Source organism: Astatotilapia calliptera, chromosome 7 (genome assembly GCF_900246225.1).
Source record: "Astatotilapia calliptera chromosome 7, fAstCal1.2, whole genome shotgun sequence".
In the NCBI taxonomy this organism is placed as follows: domain Eukaryota; kingdom Metazoa; phylum Chordata; class Actinopteri; order Cichliformes; family Cichlidae; genus Astatotilapia; species Astatotilapia calliptera.
Genome location: NC_039308.1, coordinates 29,757,209 through 29,778,988, shown reverse-complemented (window position 1 = coordinate 29,778,988; position 21,780 = coordinate 29,757,209). Strand labels below are relative to the sequence as shown.

The window sequence follows — 21,780 nt, the reverse complement described above, 5'->3', positions numbered from 1 at the left end:
AGCTTATTTTACTGATCCCTACGAAACCTAAAATTTAGAAATCTACAGATATCTCCCCACAGTTTACTTTTTTATGTGTGTGACATGCCCAGAGCAAACACAGCTTAATTACAAAACATTTTTTTGAATATTTAACAAACAAAGAACCAAAAAGCTAGGTCACTTTGAGTACCTTAAATGAATCTTTCTACTAAGAATCGTTTTATATTGTCTATGGTGAAATACAAAGTTCTGGATGTTTACTTGAATCTGTGCGCGTTACCTGTGTCTTCCGCCAACCTGTCCCTCCCGGCGATTGGACAAATGTCTACACAAGGCTCAGCGCTTTGGCATCCTGATTGGTTGCCTCAGATGCCTGTAATAGGTGTCCCGACCCCGCCTCCTCCCCCTCTCCTGTCTCTTTGCTCTCGGTCTATCCTTCAGTCTGGAAACCTGTGATGAGAGTTTTAATAATGGCGTGGCAGCAGAGAGGGGCAGCTGCTCTCTGCCCAGGTCCGGGACCGGAAACCCACCTGTAAACATCAAAGAGGAATTTATCAGCAATTTTTTTTAAAAAAAATCTGTTTAGTGACTGTTATAATGTTACCTCACAGAGTAAATCTCCGCTGAGAGGTCGCTCTGTAAACTGTGTGAAACTACTGGATTGTCGCTGGAAGCGGTCGGTCATGTCGTTACTGTGCGTCAGAGGTAGGAGCTTTTATCTTTATTTGTACTTCATAAGCGATTTTGTCTTTGTTTGTTTGATGAGTTTGCTGAAGTCATAGTGATAATTCCAGTAACAGCTTACAAAACTGGTTTTCTAACAGTAGGCGTTCCTCCTTGGGTAGTATCTGGAAAAAAAGTACCTTTATCCTGACGTGATTTTACGTTTTTAAAAACCAAGACTTTATAATTTTTATCTTTAAAAACTCAACAGAGGTATGTATTTATCATTTATGTTGAAAATAAATCCTTGGGGTCCTCAGTGACAACTGAGGATTTTATAATCGAACTTTTAGTGTCTCGTCTTAATATCATCTCCCAGCATTAGTTTCGTAGGCCTCTACATTGAAAGCCTGATTCAGGGACCAATGCTGGGGGAAAAAGAAACCGTGTTTGCTATCAAGGAATCCGTCTTGTCAGAAGAAGGTTGATAACAAGGTTAGTGTTCATTCCATGTTAGCGTGCCGTCTACCAGAAGACTACAGCGAATCGGCTGGAGTGATGGTGGAGAATCCTGCTTTAGAGGCTTTTACAGCAGAAGAGCACATCATGCAATATCCCATTCAGCAACAAGAAGCCTGACACCCAACTATTTGCTCCACTGCTGCTAAGAGCTCGATTAAAAAAGAAGAAGAAGAAGAAAAAACTACCCCAAACAGAGATAACTGCCCCCCCCCCCCCCCCCTAACTACACAAGCATGCCTATCTGCAATAACACAGCCATCCTCACCAAACTACTTGATTTTTTTTTTTCGTCTCCACAAAATTTAGTCTCTCAGAAATTAATCTATATTACTCTATGTTACTCTTACTGACTGCTCATTAGCACAGAATCCTTCATGGGAGAGTTTAAAAGTTTTGGCATCTGCTATAGAAGTAATGGAGCATTAATAATCCCCACTGATAAGAAATTGGAATAAAAGTCTTTTTCTTCTTTGTAATTCAGTCTTTGAACATGTTTTACCTGAAAACAAATAGGCTTTACTATATTGTTTCTCTGAGTGTATATTATGGCTGGGCCATATCATACCGTTCACGGTAATACCGGTATAATGTCGGGCAACGATAAGAAAATGAAATATCGCGATAGAATATGAGTAAAACGCGCATGCGCAGTGCCTTTGTTTTCATACGCACATGGCGGAAAAAGCATGGCGGCGACGCAGAATGAGAAGGGCGAAAGTGGATCGTTAAATGAAACTGATGAATCAGAATTGGTTTGTAAAAATGCTGCAACTTCAGTGGTGTGGAACTGGTTTGGCTTTTGTCCGTCAGATACACAACAAAGCACTGTTTTTAGTAGAGCATGCTAGCGGCCGTCGTTATTGCCGTGTGGTTTAGAAAATACGGAACACTTAAAATCAATCCTTTGATTTTTCTGAAAATCAACAGTGCCCCTTATAATCCCGTGTGCCTTATGTATGAATTCTGGTTGTGTTTACTGACCTCGAAACAATTTTATGTCGTACACGGCGCTTGAAAATCTGTCAAATGTTTTAGTACGACTTTGCTAAGCTACGAACCCACACCGCTTGATGGATTGTCGGAGCATTACGGCTATCGTAGGCAGGCGCCTCGTGGAGTGATACGTACTGTGCTTCAACATAATATTACCGTATTATGTGTATAACCTCTTTTTAAGTTTTGTGGATATTATACATGGTTATGCTGAGGATATGTTGGCCAATTTCCACTGGAAATGCCTTTTGGTTAAACTGTCAGCAAGGATTTTGCATTTGCACTGTTAAATTTTTATATAACTTTAATGCACATAAAAAACAGCTGCTTGTTTAAGTGAAAATACATTGATTTTTTTTTTTTTTTTGCACGAATAAAGTTGTGGAGTTGTAAAGTATTTTGTCTAGTGTCAATTATATCGTCAGTTATATCGTTATCACAAATTTTCAAATGTATATCGTTATAAATATTTTCGGTCATATCACCCTGCTCTAGTGTGTATTCCTGATAGTGTACTGATTAGCTTCCAAGTAATGGCAAAAAGCCAATGACTGTGTTTACATTAAAAGGCACATTTTCTTTCTTTTTTTCCATTTAGTCCACAAATTCTTGTTATCTGGAACTTGTGTGCATGAACCTATGCATGCCCAGACACATCTGTGTTACAAGTGTTGGTTATATGTACATCAAATATAAATCTGTTTAAGTACCAATGTACTTTCTGGTAAAAATAAATAAATAAATAAATTGTGAATATAGTTAGACTCAGGAGGTATTGGGACACCTGTGGACCATTCTGAGAAACACAAGGAATGGTTCAAAAAGAAGCATTTGATCTCACTTGCTTGAAAAAGTTAATCTCAGTGCCTCTGCAAAACCTCTGGAAAGACTGTTCTTCTATTGATTAGTGAAATTAAAGCTAGTAGGAGCTGCAGCCAATAGATTACAGGAAAGGTTAGAGGAAGAGGAAGAAGTAGAGTAGATTAGCTTAAAGGGTGCTTGGGCAGAAGCTTTGTGATTAACTAATGTTGTGAGTCATCGTTTGATAGCACAGCTTGACAGTGTTGCCTATTTATTGCTAGTTGAGATGTTTCATCACCATGGCAATGTCTTTATACAATAGATAAGTGGTTGCCCTTACGAGTGAACATGTGGGGGAAACTCTTACTGTGCATCAGGTCAAGGCTGAGTTGACACATGGTTCACGTGGATGACACGATGCTGGAGGACTGGAGGTGCACAGATATTGTGTATGACATTGACATTGCTGATTGATTTAGTTACATGATATTTGTGGTTAATAAGATTTTCTTCGTTTCGAAGGCAGATGAAGAATCTGCAAGAGCTTATGCTTGGCTGTTAAAAGAACGCTTTGTGTGGTGCTCCACTTGAAATGGAAAACATTAATTGAAAAATGAGGACAAAGATGATCATTGAACTGTGGAGTCGCATACTTAAATGTTGAACATTAAAGCAATTACATTTGCAAATTGCAGGTGGGTTACATTATTTTAATGATTTTTGGATTCAGGTCAAGTCAGATTTGCCTGAGGGGCGTTCATTATCTGGACAGGAGGTAAAAGCCTCAATGCTTGTATTCTTGGTGTCAACAAGGATTATGAAAATGGTAGAAACCTCCAGAAAGAGGGAGGGATCTCTACTCCAGTCGTGTATTAATTAAGTGTATAGAATAGAGCAACATCCTGATTTTCAATTGTGATTAAAAAATTATGCAGAGCAAGAAGCTGTAGCTTGCTCAGACCACCGACACATAGACCTAGAGACTAGTCAGCACCTGACTGGTTCGAGTAGTTGCTGGCAGTCACAGTAAAATTGATTGCCAAATCCCTGTTCATGCAGGCTTAAAGACTGGACAGTAACCAATAGATAAATACTATTCGCTAGTTACAAATGTGTATACAGTTTTTGCTTTGAAGGCAAAATGTCCCGGTTTTTAGTTTGTGTTTGACTCTTTCAAGTTTTACTACAGCTTAACAAGAGTTTGCAGACAAGTTTATGTCTTCAGTGCAAACTATGGGCAACCGTGGCAATCTGATGGCAACCAAAGCAGCCAAAAGGAGGCCTCTGGTACAGCATAGTCTTTGTGACCAATTTTGCCAGGAACCTTCAGCCACAGCTTGCAACTGGTTGAGGAATACACATTTTCTGAAAAAGCATACACATTTTCAAATATGAGCCAAGTCTGCTTGGCTCATATTTGTCTACAGCCGAGTCAGTTGCTGAGGACTTATGCTGAGATAATAATTATATAAAGGATGCAATGGAGAGATAAAAGTGACTGAACTGGAATCTAAGGGGTTGAGTATAGTAACCATCCGAGTAGAGGAATTATGAGAGAAAGACAGAGTGAGAGAGAGAGAGCTTAGAGATTGTGGGAGTAATCCCCTTGCCATCTGTTGCTCTCTCTCCTCTTATTACCAGCTCCAAGTGATCAGATCCAACAGTCGACACAAAGCGGAAGTACGCCACTGCTTTGACTCTGGTGTCATTTCCTGTTCCTACTTTCCTGGTTTGTGCCTGCCTGCATGTCCTGTTATTTGGTACATCAACATTTTCCTCTTTTCCTCACCCCTCTATGGATTGTAGAGCAGTCTGTGTATGTAGCAAGTGAAGTTGACTAAATCCTGCAGTGCTTTAAGAAACAGATTAACTGAACTGAATTTAAATGTCCAACCCCCAATTAAAAAATAGCTAAAAATAATTTCTGAACACTGATATTATTTGCTGTTCATTCGTGTTTATACAGAAGAAATAAAGTATAGATACTGTTTGCAGGGGGTTAAAGTCATTATTTGGCTTATGAACATCATGAGCTGCAACTTCAGAATTAGCACACATTTTTAGAAAATCTCTATCTATGAAGTCGTTTTTTTGTTTTTCTTTTAAATTATCATCTGGATAACACAGATTGCTACAAATCGCTAACAGTATACAGTTTGTTTGGTTTCTCAGAAAGCTGCAGGATTTTGTGATTTTTAGTCACATTATAGATGTTCGGAAAGCAAAATGGTTAAATAAAATTCAGCTATTAAAACTGTGAGCAATACACTAGACACCATCTTATGATGTTATCACACCAGCTGTGAAATCTAACATGTCAGTGGTCATGGACACAAATTGTCATGCTTTTGCAGGTTAAAGTACCTCAAAGGTCTGCTGTTTGAGGAAACATTTTTCATACTATAAGCACATATTATGTCCATTTAAAAGGGGAGGTATCACCATGGCGACCAAGGCAACAAAGCTTTAAAAGAAGTGGCAACCACTGTATCCCAAACCATGATCTTTTTTTTAAACGGTAACCCAGTTTTATGTTCCCTTACTTAAAAAATATGTTCTTTGTAATGTCTAACCCCAACCAAGTCACTGCAAATGTCTAAACTTAACCAAGCACTGCGTTTTGTTTTTTTATTAATAACATCATTAAAAGAATACAAATGTTGTGTGACAATCTATGGCTTGTATAAACTGAACACAAATCTCAAGATGATTTGCTCTACCAACAACCTCTGACCTTCAAATGCAGACTCTTATTGTGGTATTGTTTTCATCTCCATGGACAGGAATCACTACATAAGAGATGATTGATGAGAAGTTGTGTTGAGTGACCCAAAATAATGCTGAAAAATTAGTTTTCAGGAACAAAAATAAACATTACAATTTGTGTCCATAAATGTTAATCAATAAAATAGAGAACAACTTAGAGGTGACTATTTCGTGAAGTGTTGTGAAACTGTGTTGCACATGTACCATCTGCAATAGTGCAGCTGGTGTTAGTTTCAATTTATGAGGTAGTGTTTTGTGTCATCATGTCAAATTTGTAAACTGCTGGGGGAAAGCGCTTTACTTTGCTAAAGAGAAATGATACTGGATAGTACTGGGGTGGGGGATCTACTTTTATTGAGACATGCGACTGCATTAATATATTTGAAACAAAGTATGATCACAAGCAAGTAAAATTAACCAAAAAAGAAAAGAAACCAGTAGGTTTTGAAGAACAGTAGATAAAGATCAACTACACCCATCAAATTAAGCATGGACAGAAAACGATAAGGATCAGTTTCCACTGCAATCCCCCTCTCTCTGGTTTAATGACCTCCTGCTCTTTGGTCCACAGTTAAAATTAAGTGATGCAAATGAGAAAAGAAGGCCACAGCCAGCTCATTTGACTTAGTGGAAAAAAGAATCATACTGCTAGCTTCACTGAAGATTTCCACTGTTCCACAATGAGTTATGTAAAAGACAGGAAACACTGGGGGAGGACCAGTGGTCTTTTTTTTTCTTTTTCTTTTTTTTGCTTTCCATTGTTATCCTAGAAGTAAATTCGGTTAACTCTGTGTCTTTGATTTTTAGTCTTTCAGTTTACATTTGTGGCTGCATGTGTTAGGTTTGGTGCATTCCACTTCAACCTGCATTTTTATTCATTCTAATCGTTACTTCACTATTAGTTTTCTAATATGCAAATATTACTTTGCTGTATTAATATGCATATGGTTCTCTGTAATTAAGAGTAATTAAGAATGATCAATTATTAGAAGACCCGAAAACTTTATACTATTGTTTTAATGTGCACAGAAAAAAACAAGGGATGGTACATGAAAATATGAAAGCGTTATTTGTGCCTCCATCATCCCATTCTGGACATCTGGCAGCTCAGCCCTTAGAGGTTTAGTAGGTTATATGCCTGCACACATAACCCTGCCACTGCAATCACAACTAATCCTCTTCAAATCGCTTCACAATCCCATAAACATTATTGTAAAGATGCATTGAGGGGCTAAAGACGGCAGGTCGACTTATGAACCAAAATCGAGCAGCACGTGGTTCTTCACCATAAGTAATGTCTGGAGGTTTTTGGAAATGGCTGCTGTTATCAGACATTTTTGGTTTATTTTGTATCTTAATACCCATCTGCCTGAGTCCCATTTTTCCTTTGTTTTGTTTTTTTTTGTTTGTTCACCAGCTGTTAAGATTTGTGATGCAGCTGTCAAGGCTTATGCTTCATGATTATGTAAAAGTTGCAATCCAATAAAAATGTATTTGTCACTGCTAATAAAACAGAGGTGCCAGTCTTTAGTATCCCATTTTTCATTGATTTAACTTTGAAGCGTTCTAACTAAAACGATAAGGTTTTTACAAATATATTTTACTATAACTGAACTGTTATGCATCCGGTTTATCAGTTATGAACTTAGCAAAACTATTAACTATGACACAATAATTTGAATGAAGCTGAAAAATATAAATAGTGTAAAGTTGATTTCTTCACATAGTTCTTCTGTTTTGATCAAACTGCACAAGAGTTCCTAAAACAAGATGATGTGTTTGTAGTCTTCATTTGTTGCACGTTGCACCAACTTATGACTTACTTGCAGTGTTGGGCAAGTTACTTTGAATAAGTGATTAATTATAGTTACTAGTTACTTCTTCAAAAATGTAACTGAGTTACAAGACTCTAAAAGTAATTAATTACTTGAAAAGTAACTATTGCGTTACTTGGCCATTTTTTGCTACTTTTGATTTTACCTCTCCATTTCGCCTTTAAAAACTATTTACTGCCTTGTTTGGTATCATTCTTTTCAGCACAATCTCATGTGTCTGAATTTTCAGTTATGTTTTCATTCTGACATATTGTATTAACACAACTGATCTAAAATCAGACAAAAAACATAAAATCCGAGTAGAGAAAAATAAATTTTTTACTGTAACAACCACAAACATGTTTATTGAATCATATTTCATAACTTTAAATGCAAATATAAATTGTCAATTTTAAAATCATATGCACAAGTTTTGCAAACAACAAAGTTATTTGCAGCCATTTACCTTTTTTAAAATAACCATTTCAAACTATTTACATTACAATCAGCTGTTCCGCATTAAAGTAGATGCCACACAAATTATTTGTGCCACTCCCAAAAAATAATTTCTGTCCACTATAAAGGAGAACATCACAGCCTGATACCTGAAACACGCGTATATATTGTTTATCATGACTCTTGTTTTACGCGGCCTATCAACACAATTTAAAAACTGGTATATATCACCTTGTTGCTTTGTCATCTTGAAGTGGTCATGTGATTGGCTTACCACGACTACTTTACTCTTCCTCAGTGAAACAGCAGCACTCATACGATTGTTTTGCCGCCTAGCTCCAGGTGTTTTGCCAAAAAGTGATCGACTGCCAGAAAGTGATTGCCATCCGCGGGTGCGCGCGCAGCTGCCTCAAGCTTTAGGGCCCAGATCACTTACAGCTACTTCAGTGCAACTGATATAAGATGCGGTAAACCGAAGACAGGTTCAACCGTCTGAATGTTGAAAAATAGTAACGCGACCACGCCGCATTTTCTTGTTAGTAATGGTAACGGCGTTGTAACGATAGGAATAGTAATTAGTTAGATTACTCGTTACTGAAAAAAGTAACGCCGTTACTTGTAGCGTCGTTATTCTGTGTTTGTATTTTAGACTTGTCTTTTAAAAATAATTTTAAAAAACCAAACTCTTTTGATTCAACATTGTATTACCATCATTTGACTTACATTGGAGTAGTATATTGCTTTGCTACAGTACATAATATACATATTGGAAGTTTTGTGGATGTTAATCAAATGTCAGATGTATTCATTAAAAACAATAAGTTTGAAATAATTTATTTAAATAATTTAAAATTCTATTTACACTGTGCTTTTAAACTGTGTTTTAGGTACATAAACACTGGAAAGGGTTAATTTTAGGTCTTTGGTAGGTGAGACCCCTCAGGGGCCTAAGATTTACCTATGTGTCAGTTTTAGTTACGTATTATAGTACGATGTTTATTCTTAAGCTAGTGCAAATTAAATTTATGTAATTGAGCTAATCTTTGTTTTTGTGTGTGTGTCTGTGTGTTTCTGTGCGCTGTGCAGTGAAGAAAGCCAAACTCCAGGGACCACCAGGTAAGAACTTTCTTTATTCACAAACTTTATTCCCATTCTCAGGCCATTTTACCTTACATTTTACTAATGTTCATTGTTCACAGCTAGTGAGAGATTTGTATGCTGTGAAACTTGTGGGATTTTTGATTATGTTTATTGGTGTTTGTTTGTTTGTTTGTTTGTTTGTTTGTAAAAACAAGAATGTCTGAACTCTCATCCATGTTGAACTGTAAATTAACTCAGTTATCCAGTTACCCAATGAGGATGTCCAGAATTCTACACATTTTGATCAAACCACCACTACTTCTGTGAGGTTGCTTTGTGTAGACTTTGTTAAAAATATGCCATGTGTACTAATTGTCTTATATAGGTTAATCTCTTAAATTCTGGCAAGTCACTACAGGCGCTAGGGTTGATTTTGTGTTACGCAATCCTGGGTCTTTCAGTGTCATGCCATGCAGGTGGACATAGATCAGTGTCCAAATCCCCAGACTCTCCAACTAGGCAAATCCCTCTGGTGTTCAGGCTCTTGTCTACCTTTACGCCCTGTGACATTTCTGGCAAGAGCAGAGAGGAGCACTAATATAAAGTCAACTTAGCTTTGAGTTTGCCATTGATATTTTACTCATTTGATGCCAAAATAACTTCTGTAAAGTTTTTTCTAACCCTTTTTGTAAAATTTCTGATCCCTTACAAAATGTGAATTCAAAAAGAAGTATTTTGTAAATCATTAACGTCCTAAAGTTAATAAAAAATGTAAAAAATTAATGGAGGGGTAGCATAAGAGTGGAAAAGTTGTTAATACTATATACCTGTGATACATCTCACAACTAGTTATGTTCATAAGCAACACATAATGGATGTGAATGGGTATCAGAAAAGCATTTCGAAAAAGGCTAAACCTTTTAGAAACAGAGAAAACTGGAAAAGTGTTCATTATTCTGCACAGGACAATAGTTCGGGGATTTAAGAATGACTCACTGTGACATTAAAATAACTTGGGATTTCATCATCAGTACATAATATCATTGAAAGATTCTAGGAAACAATACAGTATTAGTTTTTGGCTTTGTGTACAAGCCCAAAAATCATTACCGAGTGGCCATAATCTTCTGGTCCTCAGACACTGCTACAATTTATAAAAAGAAGTGATTATCTAGAGGAAGTAACTACATGGACTCGGGACCACTTCAGAAAACTTCTGTCAATTAATGCTATGGTGCATTCACAAATGTAGTTTAAAAACCATCAACAAGGAAGTAAAATATACAAATCAGATCCCAAAACACTCTGTCCCAGTACTGGTTTAAGATCCACTGAAAACTGTCATGTGGGTTGACCAGTCCAAGATTGAAATTCTTCCTTGAAATCTTGGACACTGTGCTTTCCAGGCTATTGATAATGGGGGACATCAGTGCACAGCTGAAAAGCTAGCATTTGCCTTTCAGACAGTGTCTTCACTTTCTAATGCTGTGAGTTCAGTTTTTCTAGCCAGCATCAAGTGACTGAAGTTGATGCTTTTTTAAGTTTTTTGTTGTATTGTCAGTTTTCAAAGGGCTTCGTAGCATTGAAACTTTAAAGGGATTGTAAGACTTTGCTTGGCTGTCTATGACCTCCTCCCTCTTCCGGGTCATACGACATGTGACACCTGTCTCAGAGCAAACATTAGGTGAATTTCACTTTAGCCAGGCATCTCTCTGAAACAAAATGTAAACACTAGTCACTTTTGTTGTTGGTGGGGTTTTTTTAGAGGGCAAAGATGGAAACGAAGGCCTGCGAGAGAGTTCTTAGCTAAGAAACAAAAATAACCAAATAATAAGTTTAGCATTTTCATGTGTTTAAAGATGTCCCTTGTAATGTGTTATGGTGTTAAAGATTTTGTCAAAAAAGTGTATCAAGAGTAGCTTTTAAAAAATGTCATCAAAGTAAAATTTCCAACTAATCTAAATGAGCTGTTTTCCTTACGACTTATGAAGTGATATCAGCTCAATAAACTGATGTGTGAGCTTATGAGTAAAGGTGTTTTAGAAAACAGACTTTGAAAATATACAAATAATGAACTAATGTATTTTATTTTATTTTTTTCAGCAAATTTGGTTAAACATAGCCAATGCTGTTTTGCTGTCCTACTTTTTTGGCACCGTAAAGTGTGGCCATGATCCAATGAGCATGAAATATTTTGATATGCTGCAAATGCAATGGTTTGTGCTTCAAAACTGCATACCATGATGTGTTGAGCTGCAAATTGTAAGATCAGATTTCTGCATTTTTTTTATGATTATTGCACCATTTTACTTTGCATTTTTGTGTGAATAGCAATAAGGGATAGATTCTGAAAGAACATATTACTTACCAGTTTTCTTACCTCATGATAATTGTACTTGCATAGGGTGACATGTGACTTATTGGAAGAGGCCTCAAAGTTTACATAAGGCTGGCCTGGGATTGATGTTTGTATTGTGTCTACACCACACCTGTGCTTGGATGGCTTTTAGGCCTTATTTTGGCACATATACACAAAGAGTTTTGAGAGAATACTGTAAAACAGAAGGTGACGTTGTTTGAACTAGTTAGCAGTCTATCTGTCTATCCACTGATTTGCAGATAATAGCTGTGTGCTGCTAGATGTGTGCTTGCAGAGTCTCTGGTTGGAATAAAATGGGGAATATATCATTTTAATCACAAGCTTCTCTTTTAACTAAGTAAAAAATAGACTTCCAGGTAATATAATTGCTTGAGAACACTATTTTTGCAAAACTAACTTACACATGAAGATATTCAAGCAATGGTAGGAAAGTCCTCTGATAAATGTATGTTTTGTGTTGCATGCAATATTGATAAGTGGCCTGATGTTGAAATGCCAGTCTTCCAGCTGCCTGCATTTTCCTGACTAATTTATTACTAAGAAAACTCATCACTAATCAATAATGAATGAAGACGTTTGACTGAGGGTTTACGGTGATTCTCAGAACATCACATGATCATTCGATTTTTTGCTGCTTAAGAGCACATTGACTGGTGTGCCTTCACTGTTTTACTGTGTGTGTGTGTGTGTGTGTGTGTGTGTGTGTGTGTGTGTGTGTGTGTGTGTGTGTGTGTGCGCACACATAAGCATGTTTAAATTTGCACCAACATGGTCAACAGATCATGTTTCTTTACATGTAAGCAACAGTTTGGGTTAGGCAACTTGACTCAATCAACACTGCACTTTCTTTCTGCAATGGGCCTACAGAATGCATAATCTTATGCATTAATCTTATTAAAAATTTCATTATTTTACAGTATCTGGAAATTCTCATTAAATGTGCACACTGATGGTTAAAACTGGTGTAAAGATTCTTGAGGCAGACACTGATTTTAAGATTTTAAAATCAGTGATTTTAAGAAGATTTTTAGAATTGGATAAATATAACTGTCTCATAAACACATTGAAAAACAAGCAAACTTGATATGAAACTGTCTTAAGCAGTATATTTGGCTAGTGACTAATGTGTCTTTTCTTTACTGCACTTCCCATGTCTTAATAGCCTGTAAGTATATATAAGACATATATTTGCAATAATTTAAAGATGATTTATCCAACTATTGTGCTGAGATTACTGTAGAGATATCCATAATTTCTTTTTAAATAATTGCATATTGACTGAAATGTTGGTTTTCATTAGATCTTTGTGATCCTCATACTACACAGTAACCATATAAAACATATCTCTCATGTAGGGTAAGGCACTGATGTGCAGGTGGATACCTTGCTTCTGAATACAATAAAGATCTCTAATGGAGTTAGCAAGAAAAAAAAGGGCAAAAAAACACTTTTCAGCATACTGGATTTTGAAATCTGTGTGGAGTTAAATCTATATTTACCAAGTTGCTTGTCATAACAAGTTACAAAGAAAGACACTGTAGACATAAAATGTGACCACTTAGGAAACGTACCTTCGGTTTTATCTTGAGCATTTGTGTTTGCTAAACTTTGTTTTTCTCATATAGCAGTTATAGCCCAGTTATTGCCTAGCAGATTTGACCGGTGACAAATAAGTTTGTCTTTTCTTTATTGCACTTCCCATTACTTACGTACGTACTTATGCTTACATGCACTATCATATATTTGCACTAAGCTAATTATTACATGTGTATAATGTGTTTTATAATAGTGGTATTTTGACTGAAATTTCAGTTTTCATTTAATGTTTGTTGTCCTCAAACTATACAATACAAACATAAGACTAGTCTGTTATATTGGTGAGACATTGCTATGCAGGTGGATACTTTTTTTTCCCTCTTTTTTCCCTCCAGTCAGTTATTACTTCTTCCTCCTCAACGGTGTCAGCCGTATCAAGGAAAACGCCTGGTGTAAAGGTCCGGCAACCACTAAGTGGCTCTTATCTAATCCATACATCCTCTTGCCTTATCTCGTCTCTGCTATTCATGGGAGCTGGCCCAAGTGTGGCACAAGGCATGGAATATCTAATTAGGGAAAAGCTTCAGCATCCCCGAGGCAACTTTAATACTGTGTGTGTTCTGTTGCTACTGTTTTCACAGGACACTAATTAGGTCTGTGTCCTGTCAGTCCTGGTTCGCGGTCTCAGTGTCACTTCAGGGATTCTGCGCTTTCAGTGCACTGTTTCAGTGTGCAGTCTTAAGTATCTATTTATGTTCTGTGTCAGTTGTATGAATCCACCTGTGTCAACTGCTGGCAGTCCTATTATGCCAAGGAGTTGATTTTACTTATCTGGCTGCTATGTTAAATGCTAGTGTAGGGTAAATGTTTCAGTTTGTTGCTGGAGGAACCAGGGTAATCTTTGTTTAGTGTGGTCATGTGACTGGTCTATACAGGAACAGCTGATCTCTTGCTTTTGTTTCCCATAGACCAAAGAGGGTGATTTGTGTGTGTTTGTACTGCCTGCTTGCACTGTTGGCTGTCCATATCAGGGAGCCACCATTCAGAAAATCAGAAACTCAGAACCATAAACGTGCTGTCAGTTTATGGAAAACATAGTCATATTAATATAGTTGTATATTTTTTTGCTAAAAACTTCAAGATGATATCCATCCAGCTGTATGTTGTTAAATTTTAATATAATTTTCTGCTTGATAGTCTTGTCATTTTGTTGGCGTGAGCATTTATACCTTGCTACTTGTGCTACTCTAATTGACGTGAGGAAACATTGTTTATACGAAGGTGTCCTTTTAATATCTTGAATCAGATGATTGTGAGCTATTCCCTGAGTAGTATTCCATGACATATGATAAAGTATATTTTATTTATCAGTCAGAAACAGACATCCTTTTTCCTTTCCCTTTCAGTCCTCCTCCCACTCAGCTTTTGTGTCCATGTGGGGGGATTGAGTTGTAGCGAGGACCACCAGTTGTGCAGGACTGGTAACTACATGAGGAAAAATGAGCACATCAACAGGCACGTGTTGATGCCCCCAACCCCACAGTAGGAAATGAAAAGCTGGTAGTTTTAGCACGGGTTGCCTAATCCCTCATCCATCCACCCTCCCCTTCAGCACTGACCGCTGAAGCATACAGTTGTTGAGAATCGGCTGTCCAGCACTACTGGCGGAAGGAAGTTGACTGAGATAACTGGGTGTGAAAGTTGTATACACGCACACAGACATTTGAGTCAATGTTTCAGTGGTTTTCACAGGCAGTAGACTCCTAGCAGGGCTCAATTTTTGTGTATAGGTCACACAGTCAACAGTTGCGTCAAATGTTAAAAATGCAACTAAACCAACTATATTCTATGTATTGATGATATTAGGGCTGACAGAGACCTTTTCTGTAATAGTAACAGGTCAGTAGTGACTTCAGCTTTATTACATCATGAGCAGGCATGCTTCCTTTACAACGTGTATTTTTTAGAGGACAAGGGTATTTTAAAAAAACAGCTGCACTTCATAGTGGACTAGAGACGTACCATGTATTTGTACATCCTGTAGTACTATGTGCTGTGAGGGTTTGGCTCTCATTGGAGATTAACAGGGTTGATTTGCTGGCCTGGGTTTGGCTTGATATAGTCGGGGGAGGAGACTTATCTGCTTTTACTCTCACTGATAGTCCTGATGTCTTTTTTTTTCCTCCTACAGAAAACAGAGGTAGACCTGGCATGGTAGTTCAAACATCACCTCTGTTGTTCTATCCAATAGTAGACTGTCCAGAGTCTTACTATGCTATGTGTCTTCATTACTGCTTAATGAATCCCATATATTCCTGTTAACTCATGCGTAACGCTCGCTCTCCTCCATATGCTTTCAATGCATTGCTGCCTCCTCATTATAATTAAATCGTAATCTGCCTTTTCCTCTGTTTCAGATAAGTTCAACACCTATGTGACGCTGAAAGTGCAAAATGTTAAAAGCACAACTATCACTGTGCGTGGGGACCAGCCCTGCTGGGAGCAAGATTTCATGTTGTAAGTCAATCTGAAATACAGAAGCAAATACAGAAACACACCATTTATCATGGGGAACAAAATCAAACATTAATACATAAAAAACCACACACTCTGCAACTCTGTGATAGAAACAACACATCCACAATTTTATCTCTCCAAGCTACTCATCCGAATGCTTAAACGCTACAGTTTTTCATCTACTCCATTCAGTTTAAGACAATATATCGTAAAACAGCTGTTGGTCATTTCCTCCTTATAATTTATTGATTTAATTTCCCCATTTTCTTTTCCCAGTGAAATGTATGTATGGTGACACAAAAGGCAACACTTTGTTGCATGCGCACCATTGTTTGTCTTTTGTGAACTCCCTCTTTTGGGACAGTGTTTGTTTTTCCAGGTCCCCTTCCTCCAACTGTCCATTCATGCTTTGTCACTAGGTGTAATTCCAGGTTATTCATCAGGCTTTCCAGCAAATTCTGAGCACCATCTGTTACAGCGACCCAGCTTAAATTTAAGCAGAAAATGGGAACTTTACAATTTCAAACTTTGTATCTTAGTACCTACCATGCAATTATTTTTTTTTAGGATTTTTATGTTACATTTGAAATATATTGTCTAAAAACATCATCTGAACAAAACAAATGAGTAAGTAGTGGTTGTCTCAGTTTTGGAAATTAATAACTGCAATTGTTTATTCAGTTGCACCTTCTCTTAATTTAACAAGTCATAAAATTTTTTTACATTTTCTTATGTTTTGTTTTTTGTTTTTGTTTTTTTGGCCTTTTAGCACCTGACTATCAGATTTGTTAAGGTCAGTAACATTACTCCATATAGGCTATGGGCCTGCATGCGCCAAGACAATAGCCCATGAAATATAAAATGACACCATCACTAGTCTAAACTTTGATAAAAGGCAGATTAGATGTGTTTTTGTGTTGTTTATGCCAAATTCTGACCCTGCAGCATTTTTCCAATTTTCCACTGTACAGTTTCGCTGAGTCTGTGCAAATTTGAGCGTCAGTTTCCTGTTATCAGCTGACAAAAGTGGCATCAAAAGTGGTCTTCTACTGCTGTAGGTCATCTGTTCCTAGGTTCAGTGTTTGGCCTTTTTTAACCTTCCCATCAACTCAGCGCAGCCCATTATCCTCTGACCTCCGGCATCAAAAAAGCATTTTCACCAAGAGAACAGCCACTCACTGGATATCTTCTCTTATTTTTTTGGACCATTCTCTGTAAGCTCTAGAGATTGTTATGCAAGAAAATCTCAGTAGATCAGCAGTTTGTGGACAGTAAAAATCACACCACGTTCAGTGTCACTTTTTATAATGCAATATTTATTTGCTTTTAGAACAAAGGGAAACTGTCTTATACAGCACACCACAAACATACAATATATTTGGTTTCCCGAGAACATTACCCCAAACCCTAAGTCCCTTTGTGACTGACTGATTAGAAGTTTACTTTAATGAGCAGTCAAGGAATTGTACCTAATAAGTAGCCGGTGAATGTGTATTCATATAAGGAAAAACAGTCCTGTACGAATTTAAATTGAATTAGGTTGGACTACATGGTTGTAAATCAGTCTACACAAAGTGGTTGGAAAGTGATTTAAAGAAATAAACGATGATGCTTGTATTTGTATTTGAAAATAGATTGCAATTTATCAGCAATTTTGGCTTTACCACTTTATTTTGCATGTTTAAAAAAGACATGGATAATGCAAAACGTTAAAATAAAAGGTGGCACAACTGGAAAGATAATCTAAACAGCAACATGAACAACAATAAATCTCCCGGTTAAAAATAGCCCCAGTTAAATACCTTGCTATATGTATTTATTCTCTTTTTCAATGAGCAAATGATTTAGGAGGCCTTTATCTCTGCACCTGAGCTCTCTGGACCCCACCACCCTCACCCCCACCCTTGCTCTTTTTTTAATTATCTTTTCTCTGATCTTGTTTTTGTTTGGTCCGTCAGTAGTTGTAAAGTGGCACAGATGAGAATATGCAAATGCCCTTGGTGTGTGGCTGCTTTTAAAATTCATGTGCCATTTTAATACTGTCATCAAGCTGTTTTTGAGCCCTTTGAATAGCATGTTGAATGACAAAACAAGGCTGGAAATGATTATGACAGCTAATACAGGACAAAATGAGGAAGTAGCTTTTGTAGCTAAAGCAATAGTAGCTCCTGATAGCAATCCTTTAGAAATTTCTGGTTTAATTTTTGCTTTTGTTTTTTTCCATTTTAAAAATTTCTTATAACGAAGTTACATTACAACACAGTTATTGTTTCATTCTTTTATTCAGTGACATTTTATCATCATCATCATTTGTTACTTGAATTTGCACAGTGAGATCAACCGGCTGGACCTCGGCCTCATTGTTGAGGTGTGGAACAAAGGTCTCATCTGGGACACCATGGTGGGGACTGCATGGATTCCATTAAAAAGTATCCGACAATCAGAGGAGGTCAGAACTTACACCCACACAAAAAGTCAAGTACAAGTGAATTTTAGTCCAAACGTTTGAGGTGGAAAAAAGCCACTTGAAATCCATCCATTAGAAGTAACAAGATACAGCATTTAACTTCATCAATCAATAGATGTTAAATTAGTAAAATTAACAAAAGACAAAACAAAAGTTTGTACCTTTACATAAATATTGCTCAGTCTTTCTGCATTTTTCCCTAGAAAGAGATATGTAAGTAATTCCAGTTGGCACATCAAAGATGTGAAATGATGATCTCATAAAAGGGACGCTTTGAATTTTTAGTCGTACTAAAAATTCAAATGCTACAATAAGTAAATGCAGACACCTGTGTGTTGGCTATATTCTGTTCATAAATACTGGATTCCTAAACCTAAGGTAAAGTAATATAGAAATTTCAAGTATAAAGGCAGTTTCAAATAAAATAAACATTTGAAAATGATGAATATGTTAAATATGTTACACAATGATTACAGTTACAGGATGATTGGAAATCAAAAAGTTAAAAATATTTTTTTTACATACAAAAAAGTAGTTTACACAAAAATGTTTCTTGTTTGACCCACATAATACTAAGAAAATGAACTTTGAATTTTTCACTAGATTGAACATACTTCATTATAAATGCTGCTTGGCTTCACTATTTGAGCTACAAATAGTAAAAACGCAGGCAATAAAACTGCCTTAAATACATATTAAAAGAATGAGTGGCATAGCATAAACTGAAGAATACATGCAAAGGCATTGTCTGTGTAAATAAATGAATGTGTTTAATTTCATTTCAGGAGGGCTCAGGTGAATGGCTTTTCCTGGATGCAGAGGTCCTGATGAAAGCTGATGAGATATATGGCACGAAGAATCCGACGCCTCATCGAGTCCTGTTGGATACTCGTTTCGAACTGCCTTTTGGTGAGATTAAAGCTGAAACCATTTTAGCTGCACAATAGACTTCCAGAGTCTAAGACATACAGTTGTTCAGTTGATTGAACCACACTTGTAAATACCGTTAAAGCTCTTATGTAAGATGTTTTGTAATAGATACATTAGTGATTCTGGTTGCCTTAAGGTGAATCAAACCTTGATCTGGAGAGTTACTCAAAGGTCACAAATGTTTCCTGCTGAAATGTCAGGAACCAAAAAAAAAAGTGTCGAGCCTGGAGCAGTGTGTAACATCATAGCCTGGTATCCACTGGTCTTGTGCAGACATACGGTACCTAGTAGTAATTTCTTTTGAACAGAAAATCTAATGGCTAAACAGTTGAGTCCACAATTGTTGAACGAAGATTCATAATTTTTGCATAGTTTTGCACCACTACAGTGGATTTTAAATCAAATAATCATTGAATTTAAGACTTTCAACATTAACTCAATGATATTTACAAAAAAAAAAAATATGAACTGTTTAGAAATCACATTAATTTTTAAATAAAGTCCCCTATTTTCAGAACAACCTGGTTTACACAAGATAAATATAAGGTCACATCATAACATTCTCCCTTTGTGCGGAGCCAAGCAGGATTTTATGGCTAGAAGCAGTCCAGATATTTGTCTTAGATATTTGCCTGACGGTGTAACATCCCGTATCTGGTGCCTTTGAGAATGAGACGCCTGTTTCTGTCCTGCATAAGCTGAGGTCACTAATTCAACAATAGCAGACCTTCCTTTATTAATTTAGGTTCCGTAAATATAATTTTGTCTTTGCTAGGTTGTCCTGTTGTGGTCAACAGGATTTAGGAACCATTAGAAATATCCAAAAGCATTTCTAACACGAGAAAGAGGAATATATGACTCTGAGTTTGGGTCCATTTGCCACTTAATCAGTGTTTTCTAGAATGATCCATGTCAGAATATGAATACAGATTTCATTAAAGGTGCATTTATTTATTTGGCTACATAGGGGCAGAAAATCTGGTAGAGTGGTAGATCACAGACTGTGTGTAAAAAGATAGACAAAAAAGATTTCCCGATTCAAATCGATTTTAGTTTGAATAATCTTGCTGTTTTGCTTCCACCACAATGAGATCACACTTCCTGCACAGCTCTTTCTCTCTCTCTCTCTCAGTGTACTTCAAGAACAGTTTCCCATGTCAAATCTGTGTTTTAGATCTCTGCATTATTCGCTTGCTTAGTACGCACCAGTCTACCGTTGTGTTCAGCACTGTCGCCATCACTGCTTTTCTTTTTCTTTTCTTTTTTTCCAAAAATGACCTCTGACAAGAAAGCCTCATTTCTGCTGTTCAATATCAAAGAAATTTAAACCTTTACAAATTATGCCAAATTGCAAAACGCTTAGCTGTGTCTCTAATAAAAACCTTTGTAACTTCGCTCTGCTTCACCTCAGCAGCATCAGGTCATGTTCATATGTTGATTTATGGTTTTCTTCAGTTTTTGATCTACTGTGGAATATTTTTAAGGTGGTTATCTGCTATAAAAAGCCAGGCCAGGAAAATCTCCTTCACGTTTTTCTGCATTTTATCCTCAGTTACTTTGACACAAAGGAATCTCCTGTGATGATTAAACCTCTAATGAAGTCTCACAAGTTTCAGCTTTGTTTTTATACATAGATGTAAATTATGGATATGTACTGATAATTGATCAGAATTATAATACTTCCAATTGTCTGAGTCAGAATCGAATTGGGACTTTGTGAATCGTAACTTAATCGATTATAAAAATCAAAATCGATACCCCGCCCTAGTCAGTATGTCCAGGGGATATCAGGAAAGAGCTGGAACAGTGAGTGTCTGCAGCCATCTATAATCTGTAATTTTTGAAGCTACATCTCAGGCAGTGATATTGGAGATCTGTTGTAAAGTGATGAAATTTTACATTCAGAAAAGGGTGATCAGATATTGATTCACTGTATAATAACATCTGGAAAGAATCTAATTGGTAGTGGCTTTGTTTTATAGCATTAAAATGATCCCAAACACACTGGCAGGGCAGTTAAAGCATAGCTGGGTAAAAAAAAAAAAAAAAAAAAAAAGAAGTACACACTATAGAATGCTAGTCAGGGATCAACATTATTGAAGAGGTATGGGATCAAAGAACTGTCCAAAAAGCTACCATCATCCAAAGAAGAGCTTTAGATGTCCTTCAGGATGTCTGGGGAACAATTCCTGAACGCTACTTAAAGAAAGTACAAGAAAGATTGCCTAAGAAAGTCCAGGCTGTGTAAAAGGATAAAGGTAGTCAAGACAATATTGACTTTTAAGCTCATTACATTTAGAAACTGTTTCTGTCTTGTATACTGTATTTCATTTATGTTTCCACATATTTCAATAAATGGTTGCACCTTTATATAATTTTTCTCAGCAAAATGAGGAAATGAGGTTTGACTCAAGACTACAATACTGTAGATGAAATATGAACTGTAGTTCAGCTTGGTGTTTGCGGTCATCTATAAATAAAGACTAAATATCCTGACATTTGGTGCTTGCTAGGAATCAAAAACAGCTGAATTTACCTGATATTGGCACGTTTTTCAATATTAAAGTTTGATTCACATTTAAAAGTATTAGTTAATTAGTTATTGTATGGTGAAGTGTCCTTTGTGCTCCCACCACCTTTTTGTACTTGACCACTACACTGTTTTAGTACTACACTGCATGTAATGCTTAAGCCTTGTGATCAAAAGGCGTCAGAGTTGAAGCAGAGTGTCCACTGTGTGGGAGAGAGCCTCTTCCTCTGTATTAAGAGGAGCCCTTTTAAGGTTGCAGGAGCCCATCATGACTCTGCGCTTCCAAAGCCATTCATTAAAGCCGTGGGTTTGTGGTGTCTTTGAAGCCCTAGCCTTTGTGTTG

General features: G+C 36.8%; 1 protein-coding gene across 11 annotated transcripts in view; it reads left to right on the top strand.

The window, feature by feature from the left end:
• Positions 1 to 271: 271 nt before the first annotated feature.
• Positions 272 to 21,780, top strand: part of unc13bb (unc-13 homolog Bb (C. elegans)) — a 66,316-nt gene continuing 44,807 nt past the window's right edge. For 4 of the 11 annotated variants that reach the window (XM_026174251.1, XM_026174249.1, XM_026174250.1 and 1 more), the window contains exons 1-5: positions 287 to 687; positions 9,084 to 9,113; positions 15,411 to 15,510; positions 17,842 to 17,959; positions 18,763 to 18,886. In XM_026174251.1, coding sequence (XP_026030036.1) covers positions 666 to 687; positions 9,084 to 9,113; positions 15,411 to 15,510; positions 17,842 to 17,959; positions 18,763 to 18,886 — 394 coding nt within the window. In that variant the 5' untranslated portion in view covers positions 287 to 665. Of the gene's footprint in view, positions 688 to 9,083; positions 9,114 to 15,410; positions 15,511 to 17,841; positions 17,960 to 18,762; positions 18,887 to 21,780 lie in introns of all 11 variants that reach the window. The other 7 variants (XM_026174254.1, XM_026174255.1, XM_026174253.1 and 4 more) reach the window with 3 other exon arrangements.